Raw genomic sequence first — 15823 nt, 5'->3', positions numbered from 1 at the left:
CCTATTGCCCCAAAACCCCAGATCTTGTAGCCCATAGTCACTGCCAGTTGGCATTGTGGCTAAGTCTTTGGGTCTGAGACCCTGCCCCACCATCTCTTCCTTTCTCAACTCCCAGACCACTGACCTTAGTAAAATCACCATCTGATGGAACCAAGGCAATTGGCTTTCCTTCAGCACTGGACAAGGTGCCTGGAGACTTTTCCATCATTGCCTTGCCAGGCTCTGTCACCAAGTCACAGCTTCCCGTCATGGGCTGATTTCCAGATGCCACAGCTCCTCCTCAGAAATGGAGGCTGTCCCCACCAGCCAAGGGAGGAGACTGGACTTTCTACATGGGGCCATTTTGTTCTGTCCCCGCAGACATGAAGCCTCTCTCCTGAAGTTATTCATTCCTTCGCCCAGTGATTATGAATAGTGTGCCTACTAGTGCCTGGCACTCTTCTAGGTCCTGAGGAACACGACACAAACCCCGGCCCACAGAGTTATAGGCTTAGTCAGGAAGATGGATGATAAACAAAATAAGCGAGTAAAATATAGAACATGCTGGCGAGTGAAGATGCTAAGGAGAGTGAAGGGAAGCAGGGTAGGGGGTAGAGGGTTTTGACAGGGGAGTCCAAGAAGGCCTCACTGAGTTGCTGACATTGGAGTAAAGGCCTGAAGGAGATGAGGGGTGGGCTGTGTGATACCTGGGGAAGGGCAGTCCAGGCGTAGAGAACAGTGAGTGCAAAGGCCCTGAGGTGGGTGTGTGCCATGAAAGTTCCAGGAGCAACGAGGAGACTCGTGGGCTGGAGAAGACGGAGAGAGGGGAGAGGAGTGGGAGAGGAGGGCAGAGACACCTCCTGGGGTGTGAAGGACTGAACAGGGCACTGGATGCCACTGTGAGGCTTTACCTTCCCTTCTGAGTGTTCAAGCCATGCTCTGTCTCTGAGTCCTGTGCCTGTGGACCAGATGGGGTTACGAGATGAGCCCTCTTTGCAGAGCCCTGAGCAGAGGAGGGTGTGATCCCATCTACCTGTGGGGCCCTTGTGGGGCTGGACGTCTGTGTGTCTGACTCAGTACCTTCCATTCAAATGTTTCTCCCGGATGGGAGCTAACGGAGCTAATTAGGCCACAAGGGGTAACCACCCCACCACAATGCTTTGTGGTGGGTCTCCAGGAGCCTGGAGTCGAGACCCCACGGTGGCCTTCGGGGGCTGGTTGCCCTGGAGAACATCTGGGCTTCCTTCCCCCTCACACTCCTCCCTCCCTCAGCTGGAGGCCCAGCTGAACCGCCTCAGCAGCACCCACCGGGAGGCCAGCTCAGAGAACCAGCAGCTGCGGGAGGCTGAGCGAGACCTTGTTGGACAGCTGGAGGAGGTGCAGGGACAGCTGCAGGTGGCCAGGGGCCATTTGAGTGCCACCAGGGGCCATGCGTGCTGGCTGATGGAGGAGGAACCAAGACAAGGAGCTGCCACCCCTGGACTAAGGTGGGGACCGGGGCTTCCTGAAAGGGAGGAGGGAGGCTTTGAGTTCTCTGAGGCTCTGGTCTGGACCCAGAACACACCTAGAGTTTCCCTCCTTAAACCTCACTACAATCCTGCCAGGCTAATGTGCTCAGGGCCACTTCTCAGACAAGGAAACTAAGGCACAGAGAGAGGGGAAAGGTCATCATGTGCCCAAGGTCACACATTTGGGATTCAAACACACACACACACACACACACACACACACATATGTGCACATATGCATGTGCAGGGGCTAGTGTAGCAATGGATCCCAGGAAGGCCCTCACTCTACCTGTTACAGCTCAAAGGAGTGAGATGAACCAGAATGGTCAGGGAAGGCTTCCTGGAGGAGGTGAAGTTTCATATAGGTCCTGAAAGATGGCAGGATTGGAGGAAGGGGGAGGAATGGGGGTGCATGCGGGGTGAGAAGGACTGCCTGAGCAGAGACTGGGGGATGGGGTCAGCTGTGGGGTTATTGATGGGGAGAAATTCCCTTGACCTTCACTTCCTAAACCCTTCCTAGTGTCCCCAGAACAGGAGACGAGAAGGCTCCAGATGTCCAGGCAGTCTCCTCTGAAGAGGCTCCCTTGCCCAGGCTGTTTGGGGAGGAGGATAACTGGGACCAGCTCCTCAAAGACTTCAACACCTCCTCACACAGAGCCTTGCAGCTCTCCTGGAGCCCGCCTCCAACCCCGAGGACGCCCTCAGGCCCCCAGACACCCCGAGTAGTCAGGCAGATCTCCATCTCAGAGCCACACACTTTGCTGCTTGGTCAGAAGGCACCTTCAGATCAGGACAGTGCTCCAAGGAGCCCCACTGGGATGCCCCCCAGGGCCGAGGAAGGCAAAGGAGTGGGCCTGGATGGGCAGGAGAGCAGCCCAGGGCAACCTGTCCAGCCTCAGAGCCTGGAACCTAAGAAGGAGTCAGGGCCTGGCCCCGAGGCCCCCTCCCACTGGAGCTTCCCAGGGGCCCCAACTAGAGAGTCAGGGAGCCTGGTGGCGGCTGCCCTCAAAGTGCTTGTTCCTTTGGAGGATGCACCCCCTCCCCAGGTGACCTCCCCCCATCCCCAGGCCCCAGCTGGGTCCAGAGAACAGCTCCAGGCCTCACACCCAGATGACAAGACCCCTGGGACTGAGCCTGTCCCAGACAAGTCGCCCAGGCAGAGCGAGGCCCTCTGTCAGGACCCGCATGGCCCTGGATCTGAGCCAGGACTGGGGTCACCAGGGGCCAGAGCCCTCATGCCAGGGGTGTCTGGGCCCTCCCAGAATCTGGAGCCTGGAGGTCAGCCTCCTGCAGAGGGACCAGAGTGGGCCCAGCTGGGCCCTGGCATGCAGGAGGGGGCGCCAAGAGAAGCTCATGGCCAGGCTCCTGGTCCAGATGGGCTGCCTGCCCTTTCCCACAAGCATCTAGAAGAAGAGCCCAAGGTGGAAGAAAGGAAACAAGTGGGCCAAGGAGGGCGAGACCTCCGTCCAGAGGAATCAAGTGAGGCCCATGGTCTGAAAGCTGGGCATCCAGAACTCTCCGAGCAAGATCATGGGCCTACTCCTCTCGCGTATGACATATCATGGGCTGAGGCTGAAGCAGAAGCTCGTAGAACACAGCCACCTCCCCGGGACACTCCCCAGGAAGAGGCTCAGCCTGGGGGTGGAGCAGGACCCCAGGAGCACACGCAGAGCCCCCCAACCATGGCTGAGCTGGAAACCCAACCCGTGACCTCACCTGCAATTACTCGTGCAGAAGAACAAGGCTCCCTTCGGCCCACGCAGCCGACAGCGGAGAACGGGCCTCCAGACCCAGGAACTGACTCCAGGGAGGCTGTGCCGACCTCACCCCCAGGGTCTGCCATTGGCAGTGAGCCTCCTGCCGACCCTGATTACCTCTTCCATGTCATCTTCCTGGGAGACTCAAACGTGGGCAAAACATCCTTCCTGCACCTGTTGCACCAGAACTCTTTTGCCACCGGGCTGACTGCCACCGTGGGTAAGAGCCCACCTGGGAAGGGAGGTTGTGGAGGGAGGGGAGACCCAGGGCCCTGGTGCCAAGGAGCCGGAGGGGGGCCACAGAGAGCCATCTCCCCCCAGGGAAGCTGCAGATTCTGTCCTGGCCATAGGCCCTGCATTAGACTTTATGTTATATAGGCATAATCTTACCATTTTACTAATTATCTCTAATTATAGGTAATTTGCTTGCCGCATTGATCTGATTAGCTTATAATGTGCCCCATCAACAAAGCACCCTGCAATTTAGGTGCCAGAGCCAGTTGCTGGCGAAAACAAGCAAGTCCCCACCCACGTGGCCTGTGGGCAGGCCACCGCAGGGTCCACGGTCCTATTTGCCTTTGTCCACAATTCCCCTCAGCCCTCTCCGCTCCCCAGCCCTGTCCACCAAGCTGGGGCAGGAAGCTGCCTCGGGCAGGCTGAGTAACTTACACAGAATGTATTTCTAGAGTATGGTAAGTTAGGAACTCAGAAACCTGAGTTCAAATCCCATCTCTGCCACTGACTAGCAGGATGAACTTGGGCTGATTATTAACCCCTCTGAGCTCCCAAACCCTCACCTGCATGAGAGGGACAAGAGCACTGGCTTCCTAGAATAGTTGTAAGGATGAGTCAGTTACTACATGTCAAGCTTTTAGAATAGTATCTGGCATGTGGCACCGTCTCAATAAATATTATTTTTATTGCTGTTATTATAAGTAAATATTTGATCATGTCTAATTCAGTGGCCTGTGCCAGTGAGATGTCACCAAACACAAAAACTCCTCTCCCTAAAAACGTTGGGATCTGTGACCACTTGGCAATGTGTAGACCCGCAGAAATGCAAGCTCAGGAATGAAGAGGGGCTCGCTTAGGCACAGGTGGGGGGGGGTATCTGTGTGTTTGTGTCCTCAGGGTGCATGCCAACTGGAGACCAGGGCCAGACCCGTGGGTAAATGACTATCTTCATGCAAGAGAGGCTCCAAGATAGGTTCTCCGATCTTTCTCTAAGAATCCTCACCTGGGGAACCAGTTAAAAATTCAGTGTCCTGGGGAACGAGAACCCATAGCAGGCCTAGTCTGCTGTCGGGCAGGGTCACAGCCTCTGCAAGGCCACCATTATGCATCACTGAAGGTCCTGGTTACTGACCACCTACAGCGCACCAAAGCATCTTCAAGCCTCCTTCCTTTCAAAAGCCCTCCTTAGATAACTGACCTGCCCCCATTATTATGTGATAAGAAGTTTCCACAAAATTCAATCAAGAAAAACACAGGTTGTGTAATTGTAAAAAGATGGGACAAGCCTGCTCGATCTGCTGACCAGCTGGGCGTCGTCTCTAGGATGGACTCTGGGGGGCGGTGTTTGAGGATGGTGGTGAGCCACGTCTGTCCTGGTGCCAGCTGCGGTTTGGCGCCTCCTGGTGGCTATCATCCATTCAGCTTCATTATTAATAGGGTGGATTCTGGTTTCCCCAATGGAGAACATTTCCATGATTGGCCTCACCGCCTCCATTCCCACCCCCTCTCTCGGAAGATAAGAACTCCAGCCTGCTGGCATTCGAGAATGGGGCTGGGTGGAGGACCAGAGCCAGAAACAACTGAGTTACAGGTGAAGGTGCATTTTTGGCCAGGCTTTTCCATATCCCCATTTTACAGATGAAGGAAACAGATCATTGAGGACCTGGTTAAGGGTCCTGCCCTCACTGGGGTGCAAAGTTCAGACCCATGGTTTTCTGCTTTCAGGGCACATGCCTCACCCCAGAAGAGTTAGCCTGTGTTGATTTCAGCATGATTATCTCCCAAGGGCAGCTCATGAACGCTAGCAGATTCCTTGGGGAGGAGATGACTGTTATATTTTTAGCGATTTGCGTGGTTAAGTTCTAACATGTTTTGGGGACAGCACAGGGGCCACATGGCTGGATTGGGGAGGGGGTGGGCAGGGAGGTGGGACGGTAATGGCAGTGGGAGTAATGGCAGAGTTAGGAAAGGTGAGGCGTACTTGTTAGAGTCCTTCATACACTACATGGTAGGGAGTTAAGCCGAGGCTGGATATTATGGGGCAGGGGGGCTGGGTCAGATAATCTCTGGTTCCTACAGACCCTGGGCTTCCTCAGACGTCCAGGAAAGAGGGCAATAAAGGGAAACGGATGCTACAGGCAAACTTCTGCTTCACCATTTTGCCAAGACAGGTGCCCACGCTGCCACTTCCTGTGGAGGGCATGGGGGGTGGGGCAAGGTTTCAACCACTGCCAGGGGCCGCAGCAGGTAGAAAGGTCTCTACCCAGCTCAGGGCTGGTATGAGGAGGCACCCCGTTCCCCCAAGCTGCTCTGGGGCCTGCCATGGGCTATGCTGCCTCAGGCCTCCCATAGGAAACGGAGTGGGGATGGGGAAGAAGTCCTTCTCCATCACTCCCTATTCTGCCTAAATTCTTTGGGGGTTGTCAGGAAGGTGCACCCCCAAAGCTTCTAAACCCTCCTGGGATTTCACTATTACCTTCCTATTTCCAGGGACAGGAAGGGTCTGGAAGCATGACCACGGTGGGGTGGGGGACTGTGAACCTTGAAGGATTGTGGCTCAGGGAGAAGAGAATAATGATAAAAGGATCGCCTCCAGAGCACCCCCCACCCCAAGCCAAACCTCAAACATGGGTCATTCAGTCCTCCCCTGCAATGTGGCTCTTTTTATTTTATTTTTTTTTTCTTATAGATAGTTCTTAAATTTATTTTATTTATTTGAAAATAAGCTCTACCCCAATGTGGGGCTTGAACTCATGACCCTGGTCTTTTTTATATTGTCACTTTGAGAATGAGGAGGGGAGGCTCAGAGAGGTAAAGCAACCTGCCTGTGGTCACACAGCTGGTACAGCAGCAGTGGGTAGACAGCTCCCAGCACCATCGGTCATCCCTGAAGCCAGTGCTCTCCCCACCCTCCCAGGCTGCCTGTTTCTACCCTGCTGTCTGGTTGCAAGGGGAAGACCCAGGCCATAATCAGGAATGAAGCAGGGAGTATTATAAAAATAAAATAGTGACATTTATAAAAATAAAATAATGACACTGGTTGTCCAGAGTGACCTGAGGAATAACCGTTGCTGTGCAGTTGGGAAGACAGCTATGTTCACAGAGGTCAAAAAAATGCAAGGTGCCTCGAATTGGCACTGACCGTGAGGGGGTGGGAGTGCTGCAGGGACCGTGAACCCCACAGGCTAGGGGTCAGGATAGGCCTCTTGGAAGATATGGGCTCTTGAGTATGGATGGGATTTGGAGAGCCAAGGGGAAGGAAGCCCAGCAGCCAGAAGGGCTGGTGTCGGGGACGGGTACATCCTGGGGCAGGTTTGGGCTGGAAGTCCTGGTTGAGAACTTAGAAGCAGGCCTGATGCTCCTCTGTGTGTCCTAGGAGTGGATTTTCGGGTCAAAACTCTGCTGGTGGACAACAAATGCTTCGTGCTGCAGCTCTGGGACACAGCTGGCCAGGAGAGGTAACGGGTACCATCCCCAGTGCTGGGCCCCCAGGCTGAACCTGAGGCGCAGAGGGATGGAGGGCAGCCCTGATCTTGAAGACTCCAGCATAGGCAAGAGATAACCAAGGGCCCAAAAGGCATCCACCCCCTAAGGACTGAGGAGTTTGGGGAGGCAGCAAGGAGGGCTGACCAAGGGGGCAGGAGAGCCAGAGGCCCCTTGGCCTAGCATCCCCACATAGCCCTCAGGGGACAACTGCCGGATCTCCTATCCTTCCAAAACGCTGGCCCACCCCTTTCTAGCTAGGCAGTAGTGGTCAAAATTTACAAGGCACCTTTTCTTTGACCCAGCAGTTCCACTTCCAAAAATTCATTCTGATAAACTCATCCATGACTGTAAGAGCAACATGGCCACAGTAGCGTGGTTTTATGTTGTGAAGCACCAGGAATGGTCTAAACAGGAGGCCGGGAAGACCCGCCGAGTCAGGGTCTAGTTGCACAATCCACAGAATATTAGGAAGTCACAAAGAAAGACTGTGGACTTTCTCTATGTACCAACAGGGAAACCCCTCCAAGGCATTTTGTTTTGGTGTTTTTTTGAAAGGTTTTATTTATTTATTTGAGAGAGAGAAAGAGAGAGAGAGAGCATGAGTGGGGAGGGGCAGAGGGAGAGGGAGAAGCAGGCTCCCTGCTGAGCACAGAGCCCCACATGGGGTTCAATCCCAGGACTCCAGTATCATGACCTGAGCCGAAGGCAGCCACTTAACCACTGAGCCACCCAAGGGCGCCTCCAAGACGTTTTATTAACTGGGAAAGGCAAAGTACAGATTACTGAGTATTAATGATACAGTGAGTGTTTTACACGGCATTTGTGTTTAATGGGAGGAAAGGGTCTGTGTGTAGATGTGTGTATGTATATGGTGTGCACGGACGCATACATACATTTATGTATATTCATAAATTTCCTCTGCAAACTGGTATCACTGGGCTGCCTCTGGGGAGGGGGGACTGAGTGGTGGGGATGGGAGGAGGTGGGGTGGGGGGGAGGGACACCAGAATTTTCACTGGGTACTCTTGGGTACCTTTTGAAATTCAAGCCATGAGAACAGTTACCTATTCAACAATCATACTGTGAGAAGGAAAACGTCTGCACACTCTACGTGGGTAGCAATTAGAGGCAGGAAAGGTTAAGCCTCCCACTTTGCAGATGAAGTAGCTGAGGCCCCAGAGAGACCAGGGCTAGGGATCCGCCCACCAGGCATAGCCTCAGGCAGACTGTCTGGGCAGATACCACAGCATGACTCGGCAGCTGCTCCGCAAGGCAGATGGAGTGGTCCTCATGTACGACATCACCTCCCAGGAGAGCTTTGCCCACGTGCGCTACTGGCTGGAATGTCTCCAGGTAAGCGGCCATCTTGGCTACCTGCAGACGGCTGTTGGGGTTGGCCCTGGTTTGTGGAGTCAAGAAGGAACTTGTACCCTTGCCCTTGCCCCCTTTTTTCCCAGGATTACAAATGACATGACAGACATGTGGGTGATGTGACCCACTGAGGGCATATGCGGCAGGATGAGCTGGCAGCATAGTCATAGGAAGAAACCACAACCGCAAAGCACAACCTCCAAAACAAACTACTTCCTCTATCCTCTGAACATTTCTTTCCTGTATACAGCAGCTTGGTGATGTCTCCTTAACACCTGGGGATAATGTATGTCTAGTACCACTCTAGGTGACAATTCCTCTGTCTCCACATCTCTAGTTCTTTCCCTCATGTACTTAATTGATATATATACTGAATATTCAATAACATATACTGAAATTCTGCAGTATGTACTAGCACAGCAGAGGGGTATGAAGAAAGGCATGTTGTCTTCTCTCTGGAAGTTTCTAGTCTAGTTGAAGAGAGCAAAAGCAGAAGCTACTGAAGGAGCCTGGGCTTTGGGTCTGACAGGACATAGGTTTGAATCCCAGCTCCCCTGCCCCAGCTCTATCATCTTGGACAAGCGACTTAATTTCTCTGAACTTCAATTTTCCAACTTCTCTCCTACAGTTGTTAGGATTAACTGATAAAATTGTCTTGAGAACAACACTGGGTATACAGTAAGCACTCAGTAAACAGAAGCTAGTCGTAATAGTCACTGTCATTGCCATGAAACAATTAGGAAACGAGCCAAGCCAGCCTGTGTAATCAAGCGCTGGGCTGTTCAGCACAGGCAAGAAGAGAGGAACATGGGCAGGAACAATCCTGGAAGGCTTCCTGGGGAAGGTACCTTTGAGGCTGGCCTTGGAAAATGGGTGACATGTTTGCAGGCAGAAAGGAGGGGCAGCCTTACTGTAGCTTGAAGGGAAAAAGTCATGGGTGGGGAAAGGGTGTGGAGTGAGTGTGACACGGAAAGGTGGCGGAGGGGGTGTGTACCCTGTCAGCTTCCTGGAGGGCAGGGCCTGGCACAGCAGAGCAGGCCCTCAACATGTGTGGCTGAGGGCGTGTGTTCTATACACAGGAATCAGGGCCCGACGGGGTGGTCATCCTTCTCCTGGGAAACAAGATGGATTGTGAGGAGGAGCGGCAGGTGCCGATCGAGGCCGGACAGCAACTAGCCCAGGTGAGCACCTGGACATCAGCCCCCCACCCAGCCTGGACTGGGCGGACCCCTCCCTGGAGAGTAGTGAACAGGTTTCCCTCGCCTGGGCAACTGAGAAGGATCCACTCTCCATTCCTGCCCCTCCCTGCCAAAGGCCAGGTCAGAGTGGACAGCAGCCTGGCCATCTCCACCTCCCACTCTCCCTGATCTCAGACGCAAACATGAGGCTGTCCTGGCGAGCATGACATTGACCTCACATTGAATTAGCAGATCCCCATACAACATTCTGACCTATATAAAAATATCTTCAGAGTAAAAAAAAAGGTTTTAAAAGCTTCACTTAAAATTCCCAATCAAATCTTCATTTTCTCTCCGGTCTCTAATTAACATCACATTCCTTTTAATTTATTCTATCTTGGGACCCAAATTCCTCCCTGACAAGATTGCATCAAAAGCCCCACCAGTACGGCTGCCCCATCCACTGGGGCAGACAGTGGATACTATTTATTTATGAATAGAAGTTGGCCACATTCCAGAAACTCTGGAGAATAATAAGGAAGGAAAAAAGAACCCAGCCCTTACCTCACCCCTCTGCCACAACCCCTCTTGGCATTTCCATACTGTGTATCTTGCCCCTTCTCCTCTCCTTTCTCATCATCGTGGCTCCTTGGTTGGTGGGATTTTTTTTCCCCCTTAAATGTAGTGGCTCATCTCTTTGACACAGTAATTCCTCCTCTAGCAATTTATCCTAAGGAAAGAATCAGAAGTAATAATCCCTAAGAGAACAGCATAATGGATACCTGCGTATAATGTATAATCAAGCATGTTTCCAGAAGGATGTTCTTTATAGTATTATTTATAACAAACATTTGGCAGTAGTTGGTGGTTATGCTGTGGAGGTTCATGTGAGAGGCTGGCATTTGCCATCAAGAATTCTGTCCTGGAAAAATATCTGAGGGCGTGGAGGAAATGCTTACCATGAAACATGAAGTCAGAAGAGCAGCTGCAAGTCCAGGTTTAGGTGGGGTTGAACCCCATGAGGTCGCTGATGTTCCACCGGGGACTGCCTGAGCCCCAGGTTCCTGGACTTTAACCCAACAGCACGATGACCTGGAGCCCACTCACCCCCCAGGAAATGGGTTCTGTGAAACAGAATGGAAATACACATCAAACGCTAACAGGAGGGGTTTATATTTTGCTCTTAACACTTACTGAATGCTCTATGTTCCAATATTACGTCCCCCTCCCCAGTTAAGTATTTTCGAAATTAAAAAAAAAAAAAAACACAAAACTAATAGTTTAAAATGTCCCCAGGGACATTTTTCCAAGTCGGGACACAGGGCTTTCCATGGTCACTCTGAGAGGGGGCTGTGGAAAGTCTCTGGGGTGGCATGTTTGACAGGTGGCCAGCAAGGCCAGTGGAGGGCGGGGGGCGCCGGGGAGGGGCTGGCTTCCCCGGGGGTTCGCGGAGGGGCGCATTGGGTGGGGCTCCGTCTGATGGCTGGGGAGTGGTGGGGGGCTGCCGCTGGGACAGTCAGTGGGCTCCCACACGTCTGTCTGTCTGCAGGAGCTGGGGGTCTTCTTTGGTGAGTGTAGCGCCGCCTTGGGTCACAACATCCTGGAGCCCGTGGTGAACCTGGCCCGGTGAGTGCCACCCCACTGCTCCCCACCCAGAGTCCCCCTGGGCAGCCTCCAGAGCCCTCCTGTGAGAAGGGAAGGCCTGCTCTGAGGAAGCATCGTGAAGCCACAGGGCTCACCCTCTGGGGAAGGAGAGAGAGCACTGTGGGGAGAGTCTGAGTGGAGCTCTACAGTCCCAAGGACAGTATCACCTCCTGAAAGCTTCACCCCGCTTTCTCATCTGCGCAGTCCGGCGGGACAGAAAGGGTCCCCTTCCTGCTCTCCACCTTCTCGTAACTTCCACTAGATTTATTAATTTTTTTAAGAAGTTTTTATTTTTATTTATTCACTTAAGTGGTCTCTACACCCAACGCAGGGCTCGCACTCATGACCCCGAGATCGCCAGTTGCAGCCCTTCTGACTGAGCCAGCCAGGCGTCCCAGTTTCTACCAGATTTAGAATAAAACCAAATGCCTGGAAATGGCCCTCATGGTTGGAGGTCCAGTCGTTTGTGCACATGCACACTCACTCAGCTTCAGCCCCTCGGAGGGGCCCTCCCTGACCACTCTCCATCCCACCACTTTTCTGGATCCCTGTCCCCTGTTTGTGTCCTTCAAAGTCCCTTTGGACAAATTGTAATTATACATGCAGCTGTCTGGTTTCTGGTTGCTGTCTGCTGCCTGCCGGGGACTGTGGTTCTAGGAGGGCCGGGCCGGGTCTGTTTTGTCCAGCCCTCTCCCTCCACACCCAGGCCCTGGCACATACTGGGAGTCCAATAAAAGATGGAAATGAGTAAGGTGGAAGGGACCCTAGATCAGATGATCTGGAAGCCCCTTCTCTGACAAAGCAGCAAGGGTGAGTCTGGGAAACCGCTCACCTGATCACAGGATAGCCTCTAATGGACAACTGCTGGATAGTTTCCCTTTGCTTTAGGACAAAAGCCCAAGTTCCTGAATGCAGCTTCCAGGCCCCCAGGGCCCTGAGCCCCTATAGCCTCAAGGCTTCTTTCTGGCCAGTCTTTAGGCTTTGTGATTCTACGCAGTGGCCCACACTCAGTAAATCTATCATGAATGAATGAATGAGCGTCTTTTATTTCCCCAGCTTCCAAGCTCTCTCTCTTTCTCACTGAGCCTTTGCCCTCTGCCAGGAATGCACCCCCCTTTTCTGCTAGCGAACCCTTATCCACTGCTTGGTCTCATCTCTGACACTGTCTCCTTCCTCCCTAAATCCTTCGAGAAACTTCGATGACACGTCCCTGTGTGTGCTTCCTCATTCCTGGGTTCTGACGGCCCCTTCTCTCTCTGTCGCCTCACCTCTCAAGGCAAGGACATGCTGGCCTTATTGTCCTATTCAGAGTCCCTTGCACAGTGGCCAGCACACAGGAGGCTGGAAAGAAGGCTAGGAAAGTGACAGGCCAAAGTCTCTGTGGCCCTGTTTTTCGGGTGCCGTGTGGGATGCAGCACTGGAGCAGGGCAAATGGGAAGAGAGGAAGCTGGGGGGAGCAATCCCCCAGTACCCCTGCTGCACCCACGGGCCCCTCCCTGCTGCCCCTCAAGGTGAGACAGAGGATTGATATGTGGTGTCGCCATACAGGTCACTCAAGATGCAGGAAGACCGCCTGAAGGACTCCCTTGTGGAGGTGACCCCCAAAAGGCCAAAGAAGAGAGCTGGCTGTTGCTTCTGACCCTCCGGCCCAGCCAGGGGTGGGGGAGATGGCCACCCCCGGCATTTCCTGCTCCCCAGCTCCTGTCCCACCTTGCCTGGATGCAGCAGTGACAGAGATGGCCAGTTTGGAAGTTCAGGGAATCCCCCCTCAGGTCAAGACTTGGATCCCAGGGCAGGGGCTGCACTAACTCTGCCCTCTGCGCTCTGAAGAAGGATTTGAGGGGGTGCTGGGTCATGGCAGTAGTGCTTAAAACTCTCAAAAGAATGGAAAAGTTGAGAAAAATGAATTAAGGCAAACACACCATATCATTGGCCACACATCTCTGTGGGGGGATATTATAGGGTGAATGTGTGGGGGTGTCATTACCCTTCTGATATGTATTTGTATTTCTAGATCTTCTGCAGTGCCTAGGTATTCCTTATAGAATGCAAAATAAAAATAAACTTCAAGGGGAGGGAAAGAATCTTCTCGAGGAGCTTGCTTTGGAGCTGATTACTAATTGCTACAACCTGTTAAGTACAAAACACTTTATTAAAGCGGTCCCACTCTTCCGTGCCTGCTGAAACTTGTGAATCTTGTCTCACTCACCACCTGTTTGCAAGCATCAAAGTTCTTGCGAGCAGAATCCGATTCCTGGGGAAGAACAGTGTTCTGATGGCCCCCTATAGGCCCCATTTCCCCTGTCTCTCCGAGCCCTGGCTCCACTCCCTTTCCCCTAAGATCTGCCTCTAAGGGGTCATATTTGGGGATCCCACCCCCTGCTCCAATGCCACAATGTTGCCTGTGCAGCCCTCTGCCCCAAGGTGCAGCCAGGAAGGTGGCTGGGGTGGCCGGGGGAGAAGCAGGGAAACTAGGTTCAGATCACTTTGGGGCTCCTCTTCAGAGCTTTTGTTGAAGTTCCCAGAACTGCCTACCATTCATCTCCCGGAAGGTGGCTGCCCTTGATAAGCTGGGATGGGGTCCTCAGTGCCCTTAAGGAGCCTGCTTTGAGAGCCTTAGGGTGATGGTCCCTCAGAGTTGGACTATCTTCTGTCATGTACATTTGCTGCCACTGTTGTCCCTGTCATCTTACTGTTAACCACAATGACGCTCACCAGGGCCTGCAGTCTGGTGCGTGGAGAAGGCTGAGCTTGTGCTGATTACTTTGTAATCAATCATTCAGCACTGGGGAATCAGAGGACACCCCGGTTTCACAGAGACAAGCAGAGAGAGTTCAAGAGAAAGTGGTACAGAGCGAGAGACTGCACGAGAGAGAAAGGGCAGAAGGTGAAGACAGAGGCTTCCCCTGGCTTAATTAGTCTCCAATCTGCGCCCCATCCCTTCTGCACAGTTCCAAAAGGAATGCCTCTGCAGCAGTGAGCTCTTTGTCATTAGAGGCATACAAGGGGAAGTCGGGGGACACTTTGGCAAGAGGCAAGGTAGAAAAGGTTCAGACATCAGAAGCGACCAGAGGTTGGATCAGATGCCCTAATGGACCCCATTCAGCCTCTAGTCAACATGCAGGATGATTTCCTGATCTAGCGAGTTCTCTTACTGGCTTCCCTCACCGATTCTTTCTTACCCCCAATATCTTCTCCCTTCCTGGATCCTCTCCGTCAGCCCACGAGCTTCCCCCTGCTCTGAGCAATTTCTAGGCTGTCATAGGTTCTAAGAAAGACAGACAGGGAGAGGTAGGCTGGAGTGAGTGAAGCCAGGCCACTGGTGAGGGAGGAGGGCAGGTTCTGCCGTTGCTAATAGCTGTCTCTGGGGTCTGGGGACCTGGCAGGCACCAACATCTCTGTCCTGTAGGCCAGCGAGTTAATGAGGCAGGTAAACAGGGTGTGATTCCTGGGGGAACCAGGAGAGAGGATAGAGCCCCTGGCCTTCAGGGGGACCTGGTACAGAAGTGGCCCTCAGGCCTGCCCTCTCCCCATCTCATCTGTGCCCCAGCTGTGGGCAGCCAGCTCAGTTTCCTTAGAAGCGGGGTGCGAGAAGGGACCAAACACTTGCCCAGAACCATCTCTTGGCTTTCTCTGGCAAGATCCAGTTTCTGTGCAGAGCAGAGGTGTGGAGGGGCCCAGCCTTTCCCGGACTCAGCAAGCAGGGCCCAGGAACCTCTGAGGAGTGCAAGGCCCTTGAGGAGAGGAGCAGGAGGGACTCAAGGTGGACTTTACAGTGAACTTCCAGACAAGTGGTGAGTTCTCAGGGCATGTCTGCCAAGGGGTCTCTGGTCACACCTTAGCTTGAGGCTGATTGAGAAAAGGAGGGTGGGACTGGGCTGATGAGGCTCAAGATGTGGAGGGAGAAGGGGAGGGCAAGGTGGACAGAATGGAGCCTGGACAGAGGTATTAGGCAAGAGAGCTTTTGGAGCCGAGGATGGGCAGGAGCAGAACAGCCCTCATTTACAAAGCACTTACTTCACGTCAGGCAATACTCCGAGCACCTAACGTGTACGATTTAATCCTCACATCAACCCTGTGAGATGGGGCTTGTTTATCCCCATTTTACAGATGAGGAAAAGGAGGCACAGAGGATAAGTCACTTGTCCACAGTCAACACAGCTAGCAAGTGGTGTGGCGGGGCTTTGAACCCAGGCTCCAGCCGCCACAAGCTTCACCACCAAGTTAGGGGGCTTCTTACAGGACGGTATGGATGCTTAGGTGGTGCAGGGACCAGGTCCCAGATCCTTTCTTTCCCTCCACTCCCCTCTATCATGTCATCGGCAGGCAGGCCTGGGCCAGGTGGAAGAAAAACAAAACAAAGCAAAGCAAAAACAAAGAAGAGTTGCACATGCTGAGAGAAGGACATGATTGTAGCATTTATCCAGGGCAGTTAAGGTTTGGGGCTGGTCCCTTGGTTCCTCCGTCCCCCGCAGCCCCTGGAAGGTGCAGGAGACCCCGAGAGGTAGCAGTGGCAGAATTTGCCCTAGCCTTCTCCTGTCTCTTCTCAGCTGCCCTCAGCCAAGTTGCTGCCCTGGGACCCCAGAGACCAAGCAAGTCTCCTCCAGGTGGGGCTCTGCAGGAGGGCATCTGTGGACCCCCCAGCCTAGGCTCCAAGCCAGCTAGA

General features: G+C 53.3%; 1 protein-coding gene across 3 annotated transcripts in view; it reads left to right on the top strand.

Annotated features, from left to right (window-relative positions):
* Positions 1–13325, top strand: part of RAB44 (RAB44, member RAS oncogene family) — a 33746-nt gene extending 20421 nt beyond the window's left edge. For 2 of the 3 annotated variants that reach the window (XM_047734208.1, XM_047734210.1), the window contains 7 exons: positions 1252–1466; positions 2008–3464; positions 6855–6936; positions 8203–8317; positions 9415–9516; positions 11063–11139; positions 12706–13325. In XM_047734208.1, coding sequence (XP_047590164.1) covers positions 1252–1466; positions 2008–3464; positions 6855–6936; positions 8203–8317; positions 9415–9516; positions 11063–11139; positions 12706–12796 — 2139 coding nt within the window. In that variant the 3' untranslated portion in view covers positions 12797–13325. The remainder of the gene's footprint in view (positions 1–1251; positions 1467–2007; positions 3465–6854; positions 6937–8202; positions 8318–9414; positions 9517–11062; positions 11140–12705) is intronic. The other variant, XM_047734209.1, reaches the window with a different exon arrangement.
* Positions 13326–15823: the final 2498 nt, after the last annotated feature.

This window comes from Lutra lutra, chromosome 6, assembly GCF_902655055.1.
Source record: "Lutra lutra chromosome 6, mLutLut1.2, whole genome shotgun sequence".
Lineage (NCBI taxonomy): Eukaryota > Metazoa > Chordata > Mammalia > Carnivora > Mustelidae > Lutra > Lutra lutra.
Note: the sequence above shows the minus strand (reverse complement) of the source record. Positions and strands in the feature narration are given on the sequence as shown.